At 46.3% G+C, this 23,773-nt stretch overlaps 1 protein-coding gene across 1 annotated transcript; it reads right to left on the reverse strand.

The window, feature by feature from the left end:
- Positions 1–20,911: 20,911 nt before the first annotated feature.
- Positions 20,912–21,976, reverse strand: LOC117885007 (leucine-rich repeat-containing protein 15-like). Its single transcript, XM_034786072.1, has one exon. It carries the CDS (start codon positions 21,974–21,976, stop codon positions 20,912–20,914), a length of 1,065 nt encoding a protein of 354 aa, XP_034641963.1.
- Positions 21,977–23,773: the final 1,797 nt, after the last annotated feature.

Below are 23,773 nucleotides of genomic sequence, written 5' to 3' on the forward strand. Positions count from 1 at the left end.
CACTGAATGCGAAGGCCGAGAATTCGACCTTGTGCTGAGTGCGCATGTGATAGGTGCTGTGCATGGTCCTGTTCACAGAGAAAGACTATGTTCTTTGTTCACAACTACATTTATCTTTCTGAGGAATTCACTCCCTTTTTCCCATTCCCACAGCCCCATCTGCGACTGTCTCACAACCTAGCCTGTCATCACACTCCCAGAGGCTAGGGAGGATTAGGCATAAGAAGAAGAGGACACGGGAGGACATGTTCTCAGAGCTTATAGCCTGCTCCCGAGCCCAGGCAGCACAGCAGACCCAGTGGCGGGAGAACTTGTCCCAAATGCACCAAGCCAACATGGATCGGGAGGAGAGGTGGCGTCAGGAAGACCAGCAGGCGACTCAAACCCTGCTTGGACTACTGAGGGAGCAAACGGACACGCTCCGGCGCCTTGTGGATGTTCTGCAGGAACGGAGGCAGGAGGACAGAGCCCCGCTGCAGTCCATCTCTAACCGCCCTCCCCCGCCACCAAGTCCCATACTCCCTTCACCCAAAGTGCACAGAAGGAGAGGCGGCAGAGTCCCTGCTAACTCTCACTCCACCCCTGCAGAGAGCTCGAGCAGCAGAAGGCTCTCATTCCCCAAAGTTTGACAAGTTCTTTCCTTCCCGCCTGACACAAGCCCCCCGTCCAAGTTTCACTTCCCAGTCCCATGTGTAGTTGATAATAAAAAATATGTTTCTGTTAACTACTGTTTCCATCATGTTCTTTTGGAGGAGGGGGGGGAAAGGGGGTTGGTAATTGGACAGGACAGTCACCTTTGGCAGGGTACATAGTAGGGGGCAGGCACAGCAGCAGGGCACATACATAGTGCAGTGATGCAGTGACTACTTACCCTGGTTAGTCTGGGAGGTTCTTTTCATGTTATGTGGTGGGGGGTGGGTTGCTCTGTGACTTTGTGTCAGGGGAGGGCAGTTAGAGATCTTAAGCGGCGGTCCTTAGGCAGGATCACAGAGCCACACAGCAGGGGATCTGTAACCGTCCCACCCCTGCCACAAACTCACATAGACCCCCCATACACACAGTCCGTATCAGGAGGGGTGACAGGCTCCGTTGAAAGAACCATCCCACCGCAGCGGAGCCTGTCAGTCCTTGAGTTTAGAAGCTGCATTCGCGCGACTACACTACACCCGCTCCGCACCACAGTCTGCGTCCCAGTTTTAAAAAATTCCCGCGAAAACAGTATTAAAGAAAACGGTGTGCTTTAACAAAGTAGAACTATTTTTATTTTGAAACGTGTGTTGGAAGTGGGGTGAAGGCTTCTCTGTACACAAAATTAGAAAGTCACAGGTTACCCTGCTCACTCAGGAACTTTGCTTTCAAAGCCTCCCGGATGCACAGCGCTTCCCGCTGGTCTCTTCTAATCGCCCGGCTGTCTGGCTGTGAGTAATCAGCAGCCAGGCTAATTTCCTCAACCTCCCACCCCGCCATAAAGGTCTCCCCCTTGCTCTCACAGAGATTGTGGAGCACACAGCAAGCTGCTATAACAATGGGGATATTGGTTTCGCTGAGATCACAGCGAGTCAGCAAGCTTCTCCATCTCCCCTTGAGACGTCCAAAAGCACACTCCACCACCATTCTGCACTTGCTCAGCCGGTAGTTGAAGAGTTCTTTTTCAGTGTCCAGGGCACCTGTATAGGGCTTCATGAGCCAGGGCATTAGCGGGTAGGCTGGGTCCCCGAGGATGACTATAGGCATCTCCACATCCCCAACAGTTATTTTGTGGTCCGGGAAGTAAATACCTTGCTGCAGCCGTCTAAACAGACCAGAGTTCCTGAAAACACGAGCGTCATGAACCTTGCCCGGCCATCCGACATTGATGTTGGTAAAACGTCCCCTGTGGTCCACCAGTGCTTGCAGCACCATGGAAAAGTAGCCCTTTCTGTTAATGTACTGGCTGGCCTGGTGGTCCGGTGCCAGGATAGGGATGTGAGTTCCATCTATGGCCCCACCGCAGTTTGGGAATCCCATCGCTGCGAAGCCATCTATGATCGCCTCCAAGTTTCCCAGGGTCACTACCTTTGGCAGCAGTACATCAACGATTGCCTTGGCTACTTGCATCACAACAACCCCCACGGTAGATTTGCCCACCCCAAACTGGCTCGCGACTGACCGGTAGCTGTCAGGCGTTGCAAGCTTCCAGAGGGCTATGGCCACTCGCTTCTGGACAGTCAGGGCTGGTCGCATCCGGGTGTCATTGCGCTTCAGGGCAGGGGACAGCAACTCACAAAGTTCAAGGAAAGTTCCCTTCCGCATGCGGAAGTTTCGCAGCCACTGTGATTCATCCCAGACCTGCAGCACTATGCGGTCCCACCACTCAGTGCTTGTTTCCCGTGCCCAGAATCGCCGTTTCACAGCATCAACATGACCCATTGCCACCGTGATGTCCTCGGCGCTGGGTCCCCTGCTTTCTGAGAGGTCTGTGCTACTCTCAGACTTCAGGTCATCACCGCGTTGACGTAGCCTCCTCGCCTGACTTTTCTGCATCTGCCTCAGGGCAACCTGTATGATAAGCTGCGAGGCGTTGAGAGCGGCCACAACTGCAGCGATGGTTGCAGTGGGCTCCATGCTCACAGTGCTGTGGCGTCCGCGCTGTCAATGACTTGAAAAGTGCGCGAAATGATTTCCCGCCGGCGCTTTCAGGGAGGGAGGGAGGGCGGGAGTGATGGACGGATGACGACAGTTACCCAAAAGCACCCTGGCCCCTTTTTTTTTTACCCAGAAGGCATTTGCGGCTCCACCCAGAATTCCAATGGGCGGCGGGGACTCCGGGAACTGTGGGATAGCTGCCCTCAGTGCACCGCTTCCAATGTCGACGCTTTCCCCGTTAGTGTGGACTCACAAAGTCGAATTACTGTCCTTAGTGTGGACACACACGTGCGACTTTGCAATATCGATTCCAAATATTCGATTTAAGTAAAATCGAACTACTCTCGTAGTGTAGACAAGGCCTTAGTGAGTCTATGAATAAAGAACAAAATATGACAACTTCAGCACCGCTAGTATCTATCTCCTCATGGAGTGATGCTTTTGGCCCCTCCAAGTCTTATCAGATCTGCTAGGCATAGCTAATGAATGCATCTTACTTATAAGGAGTTTTAATTCTTTTTTGAGCTCTTTTATGTAAGGGGAGAATAGGGCTACCTTAGCTAATTCCTTTGATTCTGGCTGAGACTTCTTTCCAAAGCAACTGTGACACTTGCTCCCATTGACTTCAGTGGGGTTTGGATTGAAGCCCAGCAGAGATTATGTGCATGTTCATAGACAAGGGGGACTCCACTTGGATTCATTTGAGGATTCCTTCTCTCTGAGATGCTGAAGATGATAAATCTTATGGGGAAATAGAGCTGTGAGAATAGCTGATTTTTCAAATAAAATGTTTCTGGTCAAATCAAACTGAAATGTTTTCGGAGAACCAAAATATTTAAAAAAACATTTTGGGTTGAACAAAACACTTCATTGCATTCTTGAGCTTTTAAAATTTTTTAAATGAAATTCCATACATTTTCTAAACAAAAAGGTGTTTCAAACTGAAAAGTCAAAACCTTTTCATTTTTTGAAAATGAAACATTTTAGATTTTTTTTTTCTAATTTCTTTTGGGGAGGGTGGGGATTGACTGAAGCAAATTTGACATGAATTCACTAAATGTTTTGGTTGCCCCAAATCTGCATTTTTTTTCAGTGAGGGGATTAATATTCTGGCCAAAAAATTTGCCAGCTCTAATGAAAAAGACATGGGCCACAAGGCAGAATTAGGGGAATTGACAACACAGGATGCAAGGCAGTGGAGAATCGAGACCAATCTTTTCCTTTTCTCTCCACTTCAATCATACTGAACACTTTTTGTTTAAAAGAGGGTCTAATAAGATCATGAGCCACCAAACAGAGGTACACATAAGCATAGGAAGAATGTTTTAATAGCAGGACACTGGCCTATGACTCGGGATAACCTGCCTTAAATTCCTGGTTCAGCCACAGGCTTTCTCCATTAAGTTGGGCCAGTCACTTCATCTGCTCGCTGCAACAGTTCCCCATCTGTAAAATGGGGATACCACTTTTCTCCCTTGCAGGGGTGCTGTGAGGATTAAATCTTTCAATGCTCAGGTGCTTTGCTGATGAGGACCAGATAAACACCTACATAGCTAGGAGAGAAAATACTGCCTTACCTGTGAATCTTCTTTCTAGGACACTCCATGTCAGTCTTCCCAGTGGACATTCCCTGTCTCCATAGCAACTGGAGGCTGACCAGATCTTTGCTCAGACCCACCCCTCAGAAGGAATGCGCCAGCAGAGCGAGACCTTCCAAAGCTGAAAGATACTAACTCTAGATGGGTTGAAAAGCGCTATTCAATTCAAGCCCTTTGCAGCAGAACTTTGACATGAAATTTAGGGATTTCCTGCAGGAACACCCTCTTCCCTTTCAAACTAAATTAACAAATGAGGAATTGCCAGAAAATTCACAGGTAATTCAGACGTTTTCCCTTTCCCAGTCCTTTCCGTGTCAGCCTGTCATTGAAGTAGGATATACAAAGCAATAAACCATCCTTACGGAGGAAGGGTTCAAATTAACCATGTAGGGTGGAAAAGGAATTTAAAGGTTACTGGGAAGGCACATTCTGTAAACACCCTCCTAGCAAACGCTGCATCAGCATGGGTAAGGATATCAATAGAAGGCCCTGTAGTATCAAGCTGTGACCTAGGGACCCCTTGGTGCCAACTGGCAAAGGGCACAAGGGGTGCCAAGGGTTTTACAGGAATCCCCTGGGCCAAATATATACTTAATAGTTCAGTGGCATATGAGGTCTCTACCAAGAGCCAGTAGCCCTCTGGTTGTCATAATCGTTGTGAAATGTATGTACAAATAATTTTCAGTATAGATACATGACTCCTTAAATGTTATGTTCTCAAGGTGTTGGAGTTAAGGCAAATCACTAGGAGATGGCAGGGTAGCCTGGGCCCTGCCACTCCACCGAGCTCTGGCCCAGAGCCCTGTGAGAAGCAACAGTGTCCGACACCCCGGCGTGCCTTAAGGCAGCCTCCCTGGCCTCTTCCTACCCCTCACTACCCCACCAAAGTCTTAAAGTTTGACACAGTAACAAAAGAAAACGGGAATAACTGAACCTTCAGCCCCTCTGAGTGCAGCAGGCAGGCTGTTTCTCCCCAGGAAAGGCTTCTGTAGTGTCTTTCTTCAGGAGCTTTCAGGGTAGGTTTCTCTCCCTGCATTGTCAGCCCTCTTCTGAGCTGTCTGGCTCCCTTTGAAGCTCCATCTCTAGCTGGACCATGTTCTGCAGGTGGGGCTGGTTGGCCTGCCTTGTCCCAGAGTTGCCCCTTAAGCCCTTTGGTTCCAGTGTGGGGTTTATAAACCTCATCACACCTCGGATAGGAGGGACTCCTTTCCACATGGCTGGTCCAGGTGTTGGTCGTGCTTAGGATTCTGAAGCTTCTTGTATTGGATTCAGTCAACTCTCTTGAGCATGATCAGTTCAGTTTATATACCCTTGTTTCAGGTCTCATAACAGGGAGTCCACTCTCTTATTCCTATTGGACACATGCCAAGTGAGTGATTTGGTTTTGAGCTCTTTCTTTGCTGCTTTCATTGATATCCAGTAGATGGCGGTGCTGTATAACAAATGTCTTCAATCCTTTTCTTATCAGAGGCTTTTTAAGTTCAATTCATTTCAAGGACTATAATTCATTATTGGCCCCTCCTAGCAATTGGGATCCTCCCTTTTAAACAATTTCTCTAAATATCCCAAAGCTATCCCCTGATTCATATCCTTTTACATTTCTTCCTCCTTCGGCCAGACAATTCCAATCTCTTCTAGAATGCAACAATTATTTACAATAAAAAGCAACAAAATCCTTATCGTCTACATTTCGAGGACATACTCCATACATTCTTTGATTGTACATAAACATTTCACATTTATTTAGGACTTACCAAGAACAAGAGACATCATTCACATATAGAAGGATGTGGGTCTGACTCAAGGCAAAGAAATGTGAAGCTTCTAATTTGGGGTGAAAGATTATCCATGGTATACTTGATTTACAAGGAAAACGATGTATTGTTGGGGTGAAAACGTGGTTTGGGTTTCCTGGGGAAACTGGCAGTTAGCCCAATTTGACCTTCAACATCCACATTTCTAGTTTGCTTAACTTTCAGCTTCCCCACATATCTCTAGATCCACTCCATGTGCAATTTGCATAGGAAAGCAGGGTCTGACCCTGGCTTGGCAACTTGAAGTTCTTTTTAGCTAGGATGGGAAGGAAAATAAGAGATTCTTGCCAAGGTGATTAACAACACTTTCATTTAGCCATTTTAGTTTCTATTCTTGGGAAGAGGAACACCTGGTCTTGGCTGATCTATGGGTCCTTAGACAAAGTGTCTCACCTAAGGTGAACCATTTTATTGTTTTCATGGTTGAATCCTATTTTAGGTGAAAGAGAGGTGGACAGCTTTCTAATTTCCGAAGGCCAGAAGGAACCATTCAAAGCATAGTGGTCCCATATATCCTTTAGCCAGCACAATTCTTGCTTTGTATCCACACATGAGACCCACTAGCCTAAGAGCTGAGTCAAAGATTTTATCCTAGAAGAGGTATGCTAATGTTCGGCAAATCATAATTCCATCTGATCATCTGATTTTTGCTCCAGGGAGACTGTACACCATTCTGTTGCCCTTGTGACCTTCGCTGAATTCGCTGTCCATTCTCCTTAATATGGAGTCACTGATGACAATTACTTGCCTTCTTAGGATGGTCTGCTGCTTGCTTCATACCAAAAGGATGCTCGCATGCTAGCTGGGAATGCAGCTTTGCTGCAAGCCTGTTCAACCATCTCAGCATAGACCTCACCCACACCCCGGTGGACTGCTTTGCCTTTGCCCCTGCAGCCTGCCTGGTGAGTGTGTGGGCGGATTGTCTGCCACGTCTGAGTGGGGAGAGGAGGAGAGGCACTGTCCTTCAACCCCAAAGGAAAATCCCATGAAGCCCTGGAGTCTGCTGTGCTCACTGCTTGGAGGCAGATGAGTGTGGGGAGTCCTTCCTGAGGGATGGCACTAAGCCCAGTCTCAGAGCCAAGGGCTGGCCTTCCTCCAGTTGTCATGGAGATGGGAAACACCTCACTGTGTAGAGTGTCTGGCATGGAGGGGCCTGAGAGTGGCCCTTGTCCAGGTGATAACATTCCTGTTGTAATATAGTTTTTCTGCATTTTGCTTCCTATGTATATCTAGTGTGAGTGGTGGTAGTGGACAGTTAGGAGGGTTGAGCCCATTCTCAGTTCTGCCACCGATTCACTGGAGGAGCAGAAGCCCTATGACTCGGTTTCCCTGGCTATAAAACATGTATGTTCCTACTTACTTTACCGAGTGTTGTGAGGTTTCATTAATTAACATATGTAAAGCACTTTGGAATTCTTGCAAAAATTGTTACATGAATGCAATTATTAGTATTAAGATCATTGTTAATACTCCAGATCCAACAGTTATGCTAAAAAGGGCTTTAAACCTCCTTGAAAAATTGTGGTAAAAGAAACAAAAACATTCTAAGCAAATTACTTGTGCATAACAGGAGTAACCATTTTAACAGGTATTGCAGCATTACAAAGAGGAAAAATCCCATATTCATAGAATCATAGAATCATAGAATATCAGGGTTGGAAGGGACCTCAAGAGGTCATCTAGTCCAACCTCCTGCTCAAANGGATGGCCGGGCAAGGTTCATGACGCTCGTGTTTTCAGGAACTCTGGTCTGTTTAGACGGCTGCAGCAAGGTATTTACTTCCCGGACCACAAAATAACTGTTGGGGATGTGGAGATGCCTATAGTCATCCTCGGGGACCCAGCCTACCCGCTAATGCCCTGGCTCATGAAGCCCTATACAGGTGCCCTGGACACTGAAAAAGAACTCTTCAACTACCGGCTGAGCAAGTGCAGAATGGTGGTGGAGTGTGCTTTTGGACGTCTCAAGGGGAGATGGAGAAGCTTGCTGACTCGCTGTGATCTCAGCGAAACCAATATCCCCATTGTTATAGCAGCTTGCTGTGTGCTCCACAATCTCTGTGAGAGCAAGGGGGAGACCTTTATGGCGGGGTGGGAGGTTGAGGAAATTAGCCTGGCTGCTGATTACTCACAGCCAGACAGCCGGGCGATTAGAAGAGACCAGCGGGAAGCGCTGTGCATCCGGGAGGCTTTGAAAGCAAAGTTCCTGAGTGAGCAGGGTAACCTGTGACTTTCTAATTTTGTGTACAGAGAAGCCTTCACCCCACTTCCAACACACGTTTCAAAATAAAAATAGTTCTACTTTGTTAAAGCACACCGTTTTCTTTAATACTGTTTTCGCGGGAATTTTTTAAAACTGGGACGCAGACTGTGGTGCGGAGCGGGTGTAGTGTAGTCGCGCGAATGCAGCTTCTAAACTCAAGGACTGACAGGCTCCGCTGCGGTGGGATGGTTCTTTCAACGGAGCCTGTCACCCCTCCTGATACGGACTGTGTGTATGGGGGGTCTATGTGAGTTTGTGGCAGGGGTGGGACGGTTACAGATCCCCTGCTGTGTGGCTCTGTGATCCTGCCTAAGGACCGCCGCTTAAGATCTCTAACTGCCCTCCCCTGACACAAAGTCACAGAGCAACCCACCCCCCACCACATAACATGAAAAGAACCTCCCAGACTAACCAGGGTAAGTAGTCACTGCATCACTGCACTATGTATGTGCCCTGCTGCTGTGCCTGCCCCCTACTATGTACCCTGCCAAAGGTGACTGTCCTGTCCAATTACCAACCCCCTTTCCCCCCCCTCCTCCAAAAGAACATGATGGAAACAGTAGTTAACAGAAACATATTTTTTATTATCAACTACACATGGGACTGGGAAGTGAAACTTGGACGGGGGCTTGTGTCAGGCGGGAAGGAAAGAACTTGTCAAACTTTGGGGAATGAGAGCCTTCTGCTGCTCGAGCTCTCTGCAGGGGTGGAGTGAGAGTTAGCAGGGACTCTGCCGCCTCTCCTTCTGTGCACTTTGGGTGAAGGGAGTATGGGACTTGGTGGCGGGGGAGGGCGGTTAGAGATGGACTGCAGCGGGGCTCTGTCCTCCTGCCTCCGTTCCTGCAGAACATCCACAAGGCGCCGGAGCGTGTCCGTTTGCTCCCTCAGTAGTCCAAGCAGGGTTTGAGTCGCCTGCTGGTCTTCCTGACGCCACCTCTCCTCCCGATCCATGTTGGCTTGGTGCATTTGGGACAAGTTCTCCCGCCACTGGGTCTGCTGTGCTGCCTGGGCTCGGGAGCAGGCTATAAGCTCTGAGAACATGTCCTCCCGTGTCCTCTTCTTCTTATGCCTAATCCTCCCTAGCCTCTGGGAGTGTGATGACAGGCTAGGTTGTGAGACAGTCGCAGATGGGGCTGTGGGAATGGGAAAAAGGGAGTGAATTCCTCAGAAAGATAAATGTAGTTGTGAACAAAGAACATAGTCTTTCTCTGTGAACAGGACCATGCACAGCACCTATCACATGCGCACTCAGCACAAGGTCGAATTCTCGGCCTTCGCATTCAGTGTCTGGGGTTTTGCAGAGCACTTTTGAGAACCCTGTCAGGACAACGGAATTGCTCTTGCACGCAGACATGGTAAGCCGTAGATTCGTGGCAGCTTAAAACTTTAATATTAGCAATGGCCTCATTTCACATTGAAATCAATGTCGGTCCCTGCTGCCAGCAATCCGGCAAGCAGGAAGTCTGCTCCTGTCCCACACCCTCGCGGCTGTCCCCGGGAACGATCCCTTTCGGCTGACCCTCTCCCGCCTCCACCGCGTGGCTGCAAACCAGCGGTTACAGTTCTGTAAAGGAACGGTAAAGCAGTCCCAACACTAACATTCCCCTACCTCATTCAAAGCAGGTCATCATGAGCGACATCACCCTCATGAGGATCTCTGAGAGCGACAGACAGAGAATGCTCCGGGAAAGCCTTCAAAGACCAGGGCCGTATGCCGCCATGCTGTGCCAAGCAATGATTCCAGAGTACTTGCTAGTCTCGTGGCGCGGCAACGTGTCCTACTACGGAGGACCCAATAAGGCCGCTCTCCCCAAGAACCTAATGCAGCGGATTTCAAATTACCTGCAGGAGAGCTTCCTTGAGATGTCCCAGGAGGATTTCTGCTCCATCCCCGGACATATAGACCGCATCTTACTGTAGCTGCAGTAGCAGGGACTAAACAGTAGAGCGGCTTGGGCAGGACAATCATGCAAAACCGGACATTGCTAGATTTTTTTCAAATAGTTGCACTGCCCATGACTGAACCGTTAAGTTAATCAAACTAATCATGAGAAACCCATTTTTTAAATTGTTAATAATCATGTTCTGTTACAAATAAATGTTTAGATGTTTACAACACTTACTGGATGATCCTTCACCAGATTCTGTGTCTGGGGTAACGGCTGGGGAGGGTTGGTAGGGGATCTCTGTAAGGGTGATGAAGAGATCCTGGCTGTCGGGGAAATCAGCGTTGTGAGCGCTGTCGACTGCCTCGTCCTCCTCATCTCCTTCCTCATCTTCCCCGTCCGCTAACATGTCCGAGGATCCGGCCGTGGACACTATCCCATCCTCAGAGTCCACAGTCAGTGGTGGGGTAGTGGTGGCGGCCGCACCGAGGATGGAATGCAGTGCCTCGTAGAAACGGGATGTCTGGGGATGGGATCCGGAGCGTCCGTTTGCCTCTTTGGTCTTCTGGTAGCCTTGCCTCAGCTCCTTGATTTTCACGCGGCACTGCGTTACATCCCGGCTGTATCCTCTCTCTGCCATGTCTTTAGAGATCTTCTCATAGATCTTTGCATTCCGTCTTTTGGATCGCAGCTCGGAAAGCACGGACTCATCGCCCCACACAGCGATGAGATCCAAGACTTCCCGATCAGTCCATGCTGGGGCCCTCTTTCTATTCTGAGATTGCACTGCCATCAGTGCTGGAGAGCTCTGCATCGTTGCCAGTGCTGCTGAGCTCGCCACGATGTCCAGACAGGAAATGAGATTCAAACTGGCCAGACAGGAAAAGGAATTCAAATTCAAATTTTCCCGGGGCTTTTCCTGTGTGGCAGTTCAGAACATCCGAGCTCTTACTGCTGTCCAGAGCGTCAACAGAGTGGTGCACTGTGGGATAGCTCCTGGAGCTATTAGCGTCGATTTCCATCCACACCTAGCCTAATTCGACATGGCCATGTCGAATTTAGCGCTACTCCCCTCGTCGGGGAGGAGTACAGAAGTCGAATTAAAGAGACCTCTATGTCGAACTAAATACCTTCGCGGTGTGGACGGGTGCAGGGTTAATTCGATGTAACGGCGCTAACTTCGACATAAACGCCTAGTGTAGACCAGGCCTAATACTTTGACACAATCCCTGAACTAGAGTAGCAGAAAATGCAGGGGACAAGACTGAAATACATTGGCAGAGCAGTGGAGTGACATAGGAGCGGAGTAACATGAGGTGCTACAGATCGGGTCTGTAGTCTTTTGGAAGCATTTTCTGGAGACAAAGGGCTGAACTAATAGGGAGCACTGAAAATCAGGGCTGCAGTGCATTGGGAGAGTTCTGTGGAAATGGGTCACTGGAAGAGCAGCAACCACTTCAGATTGCGATTGAATTGCATTGACAGAACATAGTGAGGGTCCTGGATTGAAATGCCAGTAGGCCAAGAGCATGTTGGGAGAATCTTCCAGAGGGCCAGTTAGTAATATTCGTGGCTGTATGCAACACTTCCAATAAAGTAGAAGACTCTCCATCCCCAAAATAAGCAATATGAAGAAAAGCAGCCCATGGTGTACACAATATAGAAAATGTACTCCTAAATAGATGTCAGGCATTTAATCACATCTGTTTGTTGTACTTGCATTTAAATGATTAAAATATGAAGGGAAGGAAGGAAGGCAATTTGGTGTAGTCACTGATGTGTAGTCACTGATAATCTATGCAATAGCAACACAGCTGTGGCTCATTTAAACTAAGGGAAATGAGGTTCAGCTTAGGTTGCACTGATTGAAAATTCCATGGCTAAAAGCTAAGCGTGACTCAAATCAACATTTAAATTACAATGTCTTAAGGTATTACATAAAGCTCTCTATGCCAAAAAGCAGAAAGGGGAGCTTATTTCCAGGTGCTGGATTTTCTGTTATGACTACTTCCATATTTATCCTCCAGTATCAGTGCTGAAGAACACAGGGGTTTTTCCTTGCAATGACCTTAGAATGACTTGAATGGATAGAATGTCTAAAGCTACAATAAATGAATAATAAGTTGAGATGCAATATAGTCAAGTAGGATGGGGATGTCCAAGCTTCTACACAACTTTACTCATAGTACCATATAAATTAAAATTAAATGGAATCCCAGAACACACAGCCAATAATGCGAGATGAATAGATAACAAGGTGAGAACAGTGAGTTGTTGAAAGGTGAGCTATGGACTTATAGGATCCTGTAACAGGGCAGCCTGCCCCTTTCAGGGCCAGAAGACCTGGAGCCAGACACCCCTTTCAGTTAGCTCCACCCTGCTACACCTGGACAGGGTGGTTGATGTCAGAAGCCGTAACTAGGCATTTTATTGCCTGGGGCAAGGAAGCATATCTGTGCGCCCGGATGCTTAAATGTGCGGAGATGCTTAAATACTATAATAATGGGAGAGAAATAAAAGTACCTCGAATAGATTTATGACATTTCTTAGAGCCACCTCCAATTTGTAAGTGTATTACAAATAGAAAATAAGCTTACCTGGCAAGATTTGTTCTTTAGAAACCTATGCTAGTTATTGCTCATGGTTCCCATTACCCTTTAGTGTTTGGTGAATTTTCTCTCATTTTTTTACATTATTTTACTATGGATTGAAGTTAAATTTCTAAGACGGTGTTTGCCAATTTCTTCCTGTTAATGTTTCAGGGTTAATTTTACTTATCAGTGATTGTTACAAACACAAAGAGATAAACTGTTTGTAAACTGTATCTTCTGAAAACATTTAAAATTATCTTTAGTTTGTTAACATGCATTTATCATTCTCATGTTAAATAAAACAATACAATATTATTCAGTTTTAGGGGGAAATTACAACCATTAGAGAGAGATTCAATCATGTAAAATATAGTTGCTGCAAACTAGTGTGATTAAAGCAAACTCATTTTTTAGTCATCTTTGAGGTGTTTTTTAGACTGAAAATTATTCTGGAAGATATTATTGCAAGATGCAGGAATCTAGTTGCTTGTTCTCATTATATGATTGAAAATATACCTTCAGGGAACTACTGTGTACCTTTCTTTCAAATCTTGTAGTCTCACTATTCTCTTCTTTTTGTTTTACTGCACATTCTAAACCAAATATCAATCTCTGTGTCTTCTCCTACTTTTTTTGCATTCTTATTTAGAGAACCTCTGCTTATTGCCTTTTATATCCCTCACTAGGGTGTAACCCTTAGCTTTTTTCATTTTGTCCCTATATGCTTGTGCTATTGTACTTCTTAACAAGTTGTCCATGTTTCCACTCTTTGTAGGATGTCCTTTGCATTTTCAGGTTATTAAAGAGCTTCTGATGGAGCCATATTGACCTCTTACTATTCTTCCAATCTTCCCTTTGCATTGGGATAGTTTGGAGTTGTGCCTTTAGTATTGTCTCCTTGAGAAACTGCCAGCTCTCCTGACCTCCTTTATGCCTTAGATTTTCTTCCCTGGGACATGACCTACCAGCTATGACTTTGTCAAAATCTGCATTTTTGAGGTCCATTGTCCTTATTCTGCTGCTTTCGCTCTTTTCTTTCCTTTGAATCCTCAAATCTATCATTTCATGATCACTCTCACTCAAATCCCCTTTTCAGCTTTAGATTCACGACCAATTCCTCCACGGTGGTCAGAATCTGGTGTAAAATGGCTGACTGCCTGGTTAGACCGGGGGACTTTCTGAAACAAAAAATAGTCCCCAGTGCACTCCAAGGACATACTGGAAATTTTGTGTTTTGCCCTATTACTTTTCCAACAGATATCGGGATAGTAAATTCCCCCCTTACTACCAGGTCTTGTGTTTTGGATATTTTTATTGTTTGTTCTAGAAATGCCTCATCCACCTCCTCTTTCTGATTTAGTTGTCTATACTAGACTCTACCATGACATCAGCCCTGTTTTTTCCCCCCTTTCATCTTCACCCAGAGACTTTCAAGTGGTTTACCTCTCACCTTCTTCTAGATCTCAGAACAAATATATCTATTTTTGATGTATAATATACTTCTTCCTTTTTGCTCTGTGTGTCCTTCCTGAATGAACTATACACTTCTGAACTACTATTACAGTCATGAGATTTATTCCACCAAGTTTCTCTGATGACAATTAAGCTGATGTACTAATGCTTCTTGTTCATTCCTTGCATTTGTGAATGGCCATCTAAGATGCAACGCTTTGGGGAAACCTAGTTATGCAGCATCAGCCATATCTGGACTCCTTATGCACAATCATTACACACACACAGCAACCAGTCTGTTATAGTTAGTCAGTTTCCCTCTGTAGACAAACCTTAGTCTGACTGTCGCTATGAATCATATTAATACCATTTTGCATATGTAAAATGCTGTCTATCCATGAGTCTCAAAGCACTTACAAACATTTAAGCTTTAAGCCTCAGCACCCACTGGATTTGATGTCTGGGGAAACAAAGGAGAAAAATAGGGTTGGGGGGAACTCTGTGGCTTTACATGCAGGATGTGATCTAACAGAGTTTCATGGTTTTGAGAAAAGAATCCCCTAGAAAATGCAATTACCTGGATTTAGGGCTTGTCTTCACTGCAGAGTTAACTTGAGTTATAACACAAGGGCTGCCCTTAACTTGAGTCCCATCCACACATACAAATTCAGCTTGAGTTGGCTGAGGGGGTATTGGTTAAAAGCTGAGTGAGTGCAGCGTATCAACTGCTGACATCTGTACCATGGATGCACTCTAGCATCAGCTGAGTCCTCCTCTGCCTTCCCACAATTCCCCCCCATGCCCAGAGAGAACAGACAAGAAAGAATTCATACAGATGCTCAGCTTGCTGCAGGGCTAAGAACCAGGGGATGAGCCCCCATAAATCTTATGCCGTACAAGAAAGACTGTAATGCCAGTATGGACACAGCAGCTCACGTTTTATTTTACGGTGCGGCTGCTCTCACTTGTGCTAGGCTAAGTCAAGAGGAGTAACTCCAGAGTAGGTCATTCAGGTTAACTCTGCTGGAAAGACATGCCCTGAGAGTTCAGGGGTCAGATCTGCAGCTAGTGTCAGTGAGTTGCCTCCACTGAAGTCATCATGTAATGCCCAGGAGTCAGGTGAGTCACACGGCAGTCCAGATCCATGGTCGGAGTTCATGCAAGAGGTCTGACAGCCAGAAGATCCTTGAGCCCAAGGGAAGGCACTGCAAGCCAACTACCAGGGTCAGGTGAAGCACCAAAGCAGGCTCCAAGTAACAGCCAGCAGCAGCTTGGTGCTCAGACAAGGCCAGAGCAGAAGCAGGAAGTTTATACATGGTCACCAGCCAATGAGGGTCAAGACTGTGTGGCCAATCAGGAAGCAGGTTTTGGAGCCATGGAAGCTGGCCCACCCAAGTCTGTGAATTCTGTCAGTCTGGTGAACTGGTGTGGTGTAATAGTCAACACTGCTTCTCAAGCACCCTGGAGAGCAGGGTTTGAAACTAGGATCTTGAGGCACTGCTGTAAACAGTGCTATTATTTAATTTGCACCAGCTAAAAATTTAGTCCCAAGTCTATAACTATGTCTCGAGCAAAGTCACTTTTGTTACAGCACATGCACACAAAGTGCAATTTTGCAAAGGCTCATTCACTTGGCCATGCTACCCATACTTCGTTTGCAGCATGAAACACTTATAAAAATATATCAGGTTTGTAATGCCCATGGGGATTGGCCTGAAAACAAGTCTGGGTTGAGTCTGAAAGAGCGTAGGATACCTTAAATGAAATAATTCTGAAAAAGACAAGAAGTGTCACCATCAAGCAACTCAGGCACTAAGTTTAGATTTTGCTAAGAAGGTGGGTTAGTTACAAGGCCTAATATGAACAGGAATGTTTTCAGGAATGTAAAAACAATAAAATCAGGAACAGGTATTTATAGAATAAATGGTAATCAAATATCTAAGTGTCTACCTGTACTCTGTCTATTTTTCTGGGTACATAATGGGTGTGTTAATTTTTCCAAAACAATCTCCCATATTTTTGAGCCATTCTTTTAGAGTTGGACTATTTATCTTTTTCCAATGAGATGCTGACTAGCAGATGAGTGACTAATTCTTCATTTCCTTCTGTGTGACCATCTTAGCTAGGAAGCCCCAGGAGGATTACCAAAGAATCATTTGGTAATAAATACCCAACAATTTGTGATACTTGACTCTGAATTACAGTTCAAATACCCTCTGATGTCTGGACACATCCACTATATCTGCATAAAAATCTCCTCCTTTACCCCAGTTTCTCTAACACTTATCCCCCTTCAATCTCTGCATTTTTTTTTAATGTGACTGGTTTTAACCTGGCAGGTACCCTTGATATAGTATCTTAAAGAAATTTTATTTTATTGTGCTATAGACTGAGGTTGCTAGTCCTCTTTTCCAGATCAAACCCCTTTCCTCTGGTGTAATTTGTCTCTCCAGATCCTTTTTCCAGAGCGTCATCGTGAAGGGGAACACTCCCCGCCAGTGTCACCTAGTGGTCAGGCAGGGGTGTGGCAAGTTGTATTCCACTAGGGAGTTCCCCTTTCTCACTATATCTCCACCCTGTGGTGGAGATATCCTTTTAGCGGCCTAGGCCTCTGGGCAGGTCATGCATGGCAAGGTCTTTAGAAGTCAGCAAAGGCTTGACAGCATCCCCTTTGGGTCCACATCTTGGCATCGGGACCCTTCTACCTTCAGAGTGGTCCTTGCCAAGGGATAGATTTCTGTTGTTGTCCCCTCTTTAGGGGTTGGTAGGGAAGCCCAGGCCAAACCTTTTCACCACATTCCCATCCAGGGCCCAATGGTAGGCGGCTGAGTGCTGCACCTTGATGTACTATGCAGCTGCTTCCTTGGCTCACTTCCTACCAGTGCTCTCTCTTCCCAAGGGGTAGAGTAAATAACTGAACACATACAAAGTTTCTGACCTTGCAGATGTCACCGGTGCTTCCTTTGCAGGCTTGGTCAGGTCAGTAGCACCATGCTTCAGGCAACAAGAGCCCCTGTAGTGCTCCTTCCCAGGAGCTCAGCACACAAGTCAGCTCACCTCCCCTGTCTGCTTGCCATGGAGCTGCTCTGCCTCCTCCTTTTTAAGATCCTCCAACAGCCTCTTCAGGCTTTGCAGTGGGGTGGGGCCAGGTGTGCCACAGCAGCTCCTTAACCCCTTCTTCTCCAGTGTGGGGTCTGGATACCCCATCCCGGTCATATACAAACATTTTTTTGTTAGGAAGGTTGTCTGCAGAGATTGATACACTCATGTGCAAAAAAAAAAAAAATGCAGCATACCAGTCCAATTTGTGTGAGTATTAACATTTGATAGATGTCCCTGGTTTGTTAAATATGTGTAATCGGAGCTTTCACTCCATTTAACAAAATCACCAGAAACAAATGTCCTGGGTAGTGAAAAGAAATTCACTCTGTAAATGCGAACACTCAGTTAAGCACAGAGATCTGATGATAAGATTAGTGCAGAACGGTTCTCTAAACAAATTGCTCACCCTTGTAATGATTCTCTTGTCTCTGATACTTACATGGCAAGGAACTGTAAACCTGTTACCCTGAAAAGTGAGTTTTGGGGTACAGCTACACTAACCTGCCTACTGCCCCCTTAATCTGTTCTTCCCGAAGTCAAAGTTCCCGGGGTTGCTAAGGAAATGCTAAAGGACATGGATATAACCTTCTGATAAAGTAATTGACACAGGCAATAATCCTTCCAGAACAAGGTATCTTTTTATTAAAGTAACTAATAATCCCTAATATCGTGTATCCTAAAAATCCTAAATAAGGCACAAAATTCCAGAGACACAAATCCCTTATTGCATGTTAAAGAGCACTTATACTACAATAGCACGAAGTTCAAATATATTAAGTGAAGCAATTTGTTGCAAGTGGCCAGTTTGCAACAAATGGCTGACAGCAGATTTTAAATTGCTTTAAAGTTTACATAGATAAAAAACAATTAAAACACACAGACACATTTCATGCACATACATATGAAATACTACAATAAACTAACCTAAACTGTACATATACTAAAATGATAACTAAAAGAATATTATTAAGCTTAATCTATAAATTTGTTGCTGCTTTCCTTTAAAAATCAAATGATTACTGCTGCTGTTCAGCGCCTGGTCAGTCAGTTCTGCTCCACTCCAGCTTTCTTTTCTCACTCTGCAGCCGTTTTTCTTTGGCTTCTCTTCCTGGCTTACCGGCTCTCCCTGCACGGCTCTCTGCCTCTCAGATGCAGCTTCTGGACTCCAAAAATGCTGCTGGCAGCTGGCCTTTTATGCTACGTTGTAGCTCTTTCTTTATATAGATTCCTATTCCTAGCTAGTTACCTCACTTACACATGCTCAGTCTTGACCATTACCTCAGAATTCTGATTGATAGGTCTGACCTTTAAAACAAGCTGTGACTGGTCTGAGTGGGTTCTGACCAGTTAGAGGCTTAGCTGAGGGACCTCTCTGTCACCTTACTGCACATGTTCAATACTTGCCAATCTTGCACATGCTCACTGATGTCCTTCACCTCAGAGCTGTGGTTCTGCTGAGCCACACCCACTTGGCTCTTTGCCGGGGCACTTTTTTAAAAGAAATCCTAAATTCTTACTGAGCGTGCTCAATGGTCTGCAGCATCCATCTCAGAGTGGAGTGATTTCTGCTCACTAAGAATAGAGATCAGAGATACAAAGTAGAGACTGGAGAGTTTTCTCTGGTAATAAACCCCTTGAAACTTCCTGAATAAATAAATAATTAAAAATAAGCAGCAGCATTTGTAACCAACTATTCTCCTGCAGTGTTGGAAACTGAAACAGAGCAGCATTGGGCTGGTATACAGTCACTAGAAAGTGAGACTAACTAAAGAAAGTCGCCAAATCCTGCCTTGTTTTAAGGCAAGTTTGCAATGTTCTTGTGGCCCAACGCTGCCCCAAAGCTTGCATACCTGGTGCCTAGACAGAGGGTCTCCACTTGTGTAGTGGCTTTGACACCATCCCCTCCCTACAGATAGTGTAGGGGCATGGCTGGAGGAAAGGGGTTATAATTGGGGTGTCTTTGTATCCTGTGCTACCAGAACAAGGCCTGGAGGCTGTGTGTAGCCAGTGAACAACAGAGCTGCCTGAAGACTGCTCTAATATGCACTGGTGCTGAGTGATTCCAAGATTGGGAGGTTCCAAGGTGGCCTTTGTGTCCTCCCGCAAAACTACGCCTAGTTCTCAGCCCCAGATAAGAACCTGGACCAGAAAATGAAAACAGAGAAGCACATCAGTCCACTTTCACTGTCAAGGCTGAGTCAAATGCAACAGGGAAACAGCAGAACTGGTGAAAACAATCAACGAGATTTTCAAATTCACCCTGGTAGGGTTTTTTATGATGATTAATTTTCTTAGAGAAACAGACAATGAAAAGTACAAATGTATACAATTTACAGCTTGTGTAAATTCCCAAATACTGCATGCTTCACAGGACCACCAAGAGAATTACATATCTATGCAATTTTACAACTCATTGAAATTGCAAGACCAGACAATCCTACATAGGCATAACGTGCTAGGGTGGTTGTACCAGTAACAAAATAGGGAAAGACATACATGAATAGGCAGAGGAGGGAAGGGGGGGGCAAGGTGGAATGGAAGTCTGGCATTCTTTGAAATATCTCAATGTTTTTTATGCAAATTTATCTAGAAACAGGAACCCTTTACAGTCCAAGAAATAAAAGTGAGATTCAGGTCCATTTGGTTGTGATAAGAATTTTTTTTCCAGTGTTGTTGCAGCTGTGTCGGTCCCAGGATATTAGAGAGACAAAGACCCGAAGAAGAGCTCTGTGTAGCTTGAAAGCTTGTCTCCTTCACCAACAGAAGTTGGTCCAATAAAAGATATTCCCTTCCCCACCTGGTCCCACTAAGAATTACTGTTGGCATGAGCAGTCTTACAAACGAGGGTGATGAATGTGTGTCATCTGCTTGATAGCCTCAGACTACTCACCACACAGAATCCCATGAGGGAGAGAGAGTCTCTGGGCGGAATGATTCAGACCCTGATTCCATTTGGTTTTGGATTTTCGGTTTTGGATTACCTTGCCAAATGCTCACCTCTTGCCACACCTCCAGAGGATAGGGGAGTTGCAAGAGAATTGTGGGAGGTGAGTTGCAATCACCTGCAGTAGTTTGATGCAAATCACAATCATATAGGGCATAGTCTTCTTGAGCACTGTGGGTGTAGAGCAAGGCATGGAAGACGAGAGGTAAAGAGATACAGAAGGCTCTGGAGAGGACACTCTATTTTAATAATCTGCAGTGACATGACTCAGTAGCAAGGCAAGAACTTCTTTCTTTAACTATCAGATGTGATTTTTAACTTTGAGGTTATCCCTATAATTGGCAGTTAAGTTTTGTTCTTTTCACTGTAGTGGAAGGTTCAGTACAGACACTCTGGTGTCATGGAGCTTGTGCTAAAATCACAAGGAACAAGCAGCAGGCGTGTCTCCGGGGGCAGAAACAACATGTCCAACAAGTCCCTTCTGAGGAAGTTGTTTCAAACTTTTGCCTTCCTTTCAGGTGAGGTTCTTCACCATCTGGCAGGACCATCCTCCAAAAGAAACCGCAAAGTCTGACCTAGATTGCTTATTACATGTTCAAGTAATAAAAGTTTTGGAGAAAGGCCCTGATAGCAAGCTCAGTCTTGTGATTCGTAAGAGATGTCACTGTCCTCACTCCAGTGCTTGCCTGTCCTTTTCTTCCTGTTCCTCTCAGCCATCACAATAGCTGCCACCACAGTAATGAACACTGTGAAGGTAATGACGAGAACCGTCACAGTCTCTGCGACGCAGAGCTGGGTGTCCACTGATGACAGGGACAGGTTTCTCAGGACTTGCGGCTCCATGCATGTCATGTTGTCGTAGTCATCCAAGATCAGCCGCTTGACACTGTGCAGCTTCGCAAAGACTCTCTGCAGGTCACAGTCGCAGATCCACGGGTTGTAGGAGAGCAAGATGTGTGTCCCAGGGGTCTGGATTGTTAGGAAGGTTTTGAATCGGATATGTTCAATTTCATTGTGCACCAAGTTAAGTACCGTTAGGCTGTTCAAGGATGTAAAGACCCCAGGAGAAATCGTCTTTATCCTGTTGCCCTCCAAGTTAAGAAACTCTAAATGCTGCAGCATGGAGAAGACCCCATTGTGGAGGTTCAAGAGGTGATTATTTTGAAGATGAAGCTGCCTCAAGCGGGTCAGACTCCGGAAGGCTCCCATTTCTATGGAGGAGATGTTGTTATTTTGGAAGCTGAGCTTCTGAAGGTTCTCAAAATGCTGGAAGTTCCTGTAATATAGTTCCTGGAGCCTATTATAGGACAAATTCAGCTCTCTGAGAGAGGTGAGCCCTGTGGAAAAACTGCTTCCAAGCACTGTAATCTCGTTTCTATGGATATCAAGCTTCTGGAGTCTCTCTAAAGAGCTAAATGCTCTCTCTCCAACTTCGGTGATGTAGTTCCCACTCAGAAGTAGAACTTGTAACTTCCACAGGGATCTCAGAACTTTGCTTGGAACAGAATACAGGTTACTGATGGACAAATCCAAGTGCTCAGTCTCAGGTGGGAAGATGAGGTTGTCAGTCACATTGACTCCAGAGCAGTTCACAAACTTGGCCCCCTCTTTGCAAAGGCAGATTTCCTGACATGGGTAATGAAATTCAGACTCGCCAAAGGAGAAGTGAATCCAAATCCAGATTAAAACGTGGACACGCATCTTCCGCCTCCTTGCATGTACTCTAGTGTAGCTGTACAAGAGGAATAAAAGATGTAAGCATATGTTACAACTATATGTAGCATATTGGGCATAATATAGGAAGGAAAGCACATATTTCAATGTTACAGGCTTCCACGTGGCTTCCATTGCCTTTACTAGGTTAAAACTATTACACCTCTGCCAGGGGTGTATAGACCCTGTTCTACCATGGCCCATGCAGGGGTTATCAGGTTGGCTGGCTATCTCCTCAGCTGCAGTTAATTTCTGGGCCAGCAACAGCTGGGGGATAAGAAGGCTGCAGATTAGAGGGGAGGGACAAACTGAGGGACTAGGAGAGAAAACTCCTTCAGCAGTAGACTGACAGGAAGCTGTCCAGCATGTTGGACTTCCAGTGAGGGAGAATCAGAGAATGTGAGTCTAGAAAAGGCCTACAGGAGAGGTGAGGTAGGAAGCAGCCCAGGAAAAAAGCAAGCAATGGTGAGGGGCTGGTCCCAGATGAGTAATGCAGGGTCCCTGGGCTAGAACCCAAGGGCATGGAAGAGTCTGGGTTCCATTACCATCTCCCACAAAGGTGATAGTAAAATGCCTTGAAGCAAAGGGGTCAGGACTCTGCAGGGCCCTGCAATTATCCACCCTTTGCTAGGACTCCTGGTCTATCAGACTTTTTATTGTCCCAAAAGGGGAGAGACAATACATGACTTGGCCAGAGAGCTGGAGTCAGAAATGGAAGCTACCTGGCACAGGGCCAAATAGCTGTTGGCATGGTGGGGGAAAACTGAGGCAAAGTCACTGCGACACTTCCCACAGCCAGGAGAGGGCGCTGGCTGGGAAAGGCACCCCTGGACAACATCTTTGACAGCTAGGTGAAAACAGCAGATGCTAATGGCTACATCAGATATTTCTCAAGATGGACAACACACAGTGGTCTTTCAAAGGATTCCATTTAAGCATTTATACTTAATGAAAGAGAAGGTGGGGGGAGGGGGAGAGAGATATTGTTCATTTTGGATTATACTTATGGTGATTTTCAATTATTTCTGTCTTATGCTATGCTTTTTGGTACATCTGAATTCATTTCTGGCTTAGATTTTTCCACAGATATTTGTAATAGTTACAACGACAACTAGAGTTGCCAACTTTCTAATCGCATAAAACTGAACACCCTTGCTCCACCCCTTCTCCAAAGCCCCACCCCCACTCACTCCATCCCCCCTCCCTCCATCGCTTGCTTTCCCCCACCCTCACTCACTTTCACTGGGCTGGGGTGGGAGGTTGGGGTCCGGGAGGGCTCCAGCTGGCGGTGTGGGCTCTGGGGTGGGGCCAGAAATGAGGGGTTCAGGGTGTGGGAGGGGGGCTCAGGGCTGGGGCAGGGGGCTGGGGTGTGGGAGGAAGTTCGGGGTGCAGACTCCAGCCAGGCAGCATTTACCTCAGGTGGCTCCCGGTCGGTGGGACAGCAGGGCTAAGGCAGGCTCCCTGCCTGCTCAGGCTCTGTGCAGCTCCCAGAGGCGGCCAGCATGTTCAGCTCCTAGGTGCAGAGGTGGCCAGGTGGCTCTGCATGGCGCATGCTGCCCACGCCCGCAGGCACAGCCCCCAAAGCACCCACTGGCCACGGTTCTCAGCCAACGGTTGCTGTGGAGCTGGCACTTGGGGCGGGGGAGCAGTGCGTGGAGATCCCTGATTGCCCCTGCACCTAGGAGCCACAGGGACATGTTGGCCACTTCCAGGAGTCACGCATAGCCAGAGCAGGCAGGGAGCCTGCCTTAGCCCCACTGCACCACTGATCAATGGTGCTGACTG

This window comes from Trachemys scripta, chromosome 11 (genome assembly GCF_013100865.1).
Source record: "Trachemys scripta elegans isolate TJP31775 chromosome 11, CAS_Tse_1.0, whole genome shotgun sequence".
NCBI classification, from domain to species: domain Eukaryota; kingdom Metazoa; phylum Chordata; order Testudines; family Emydidae; genus Trachemys; species Trachemys scripta.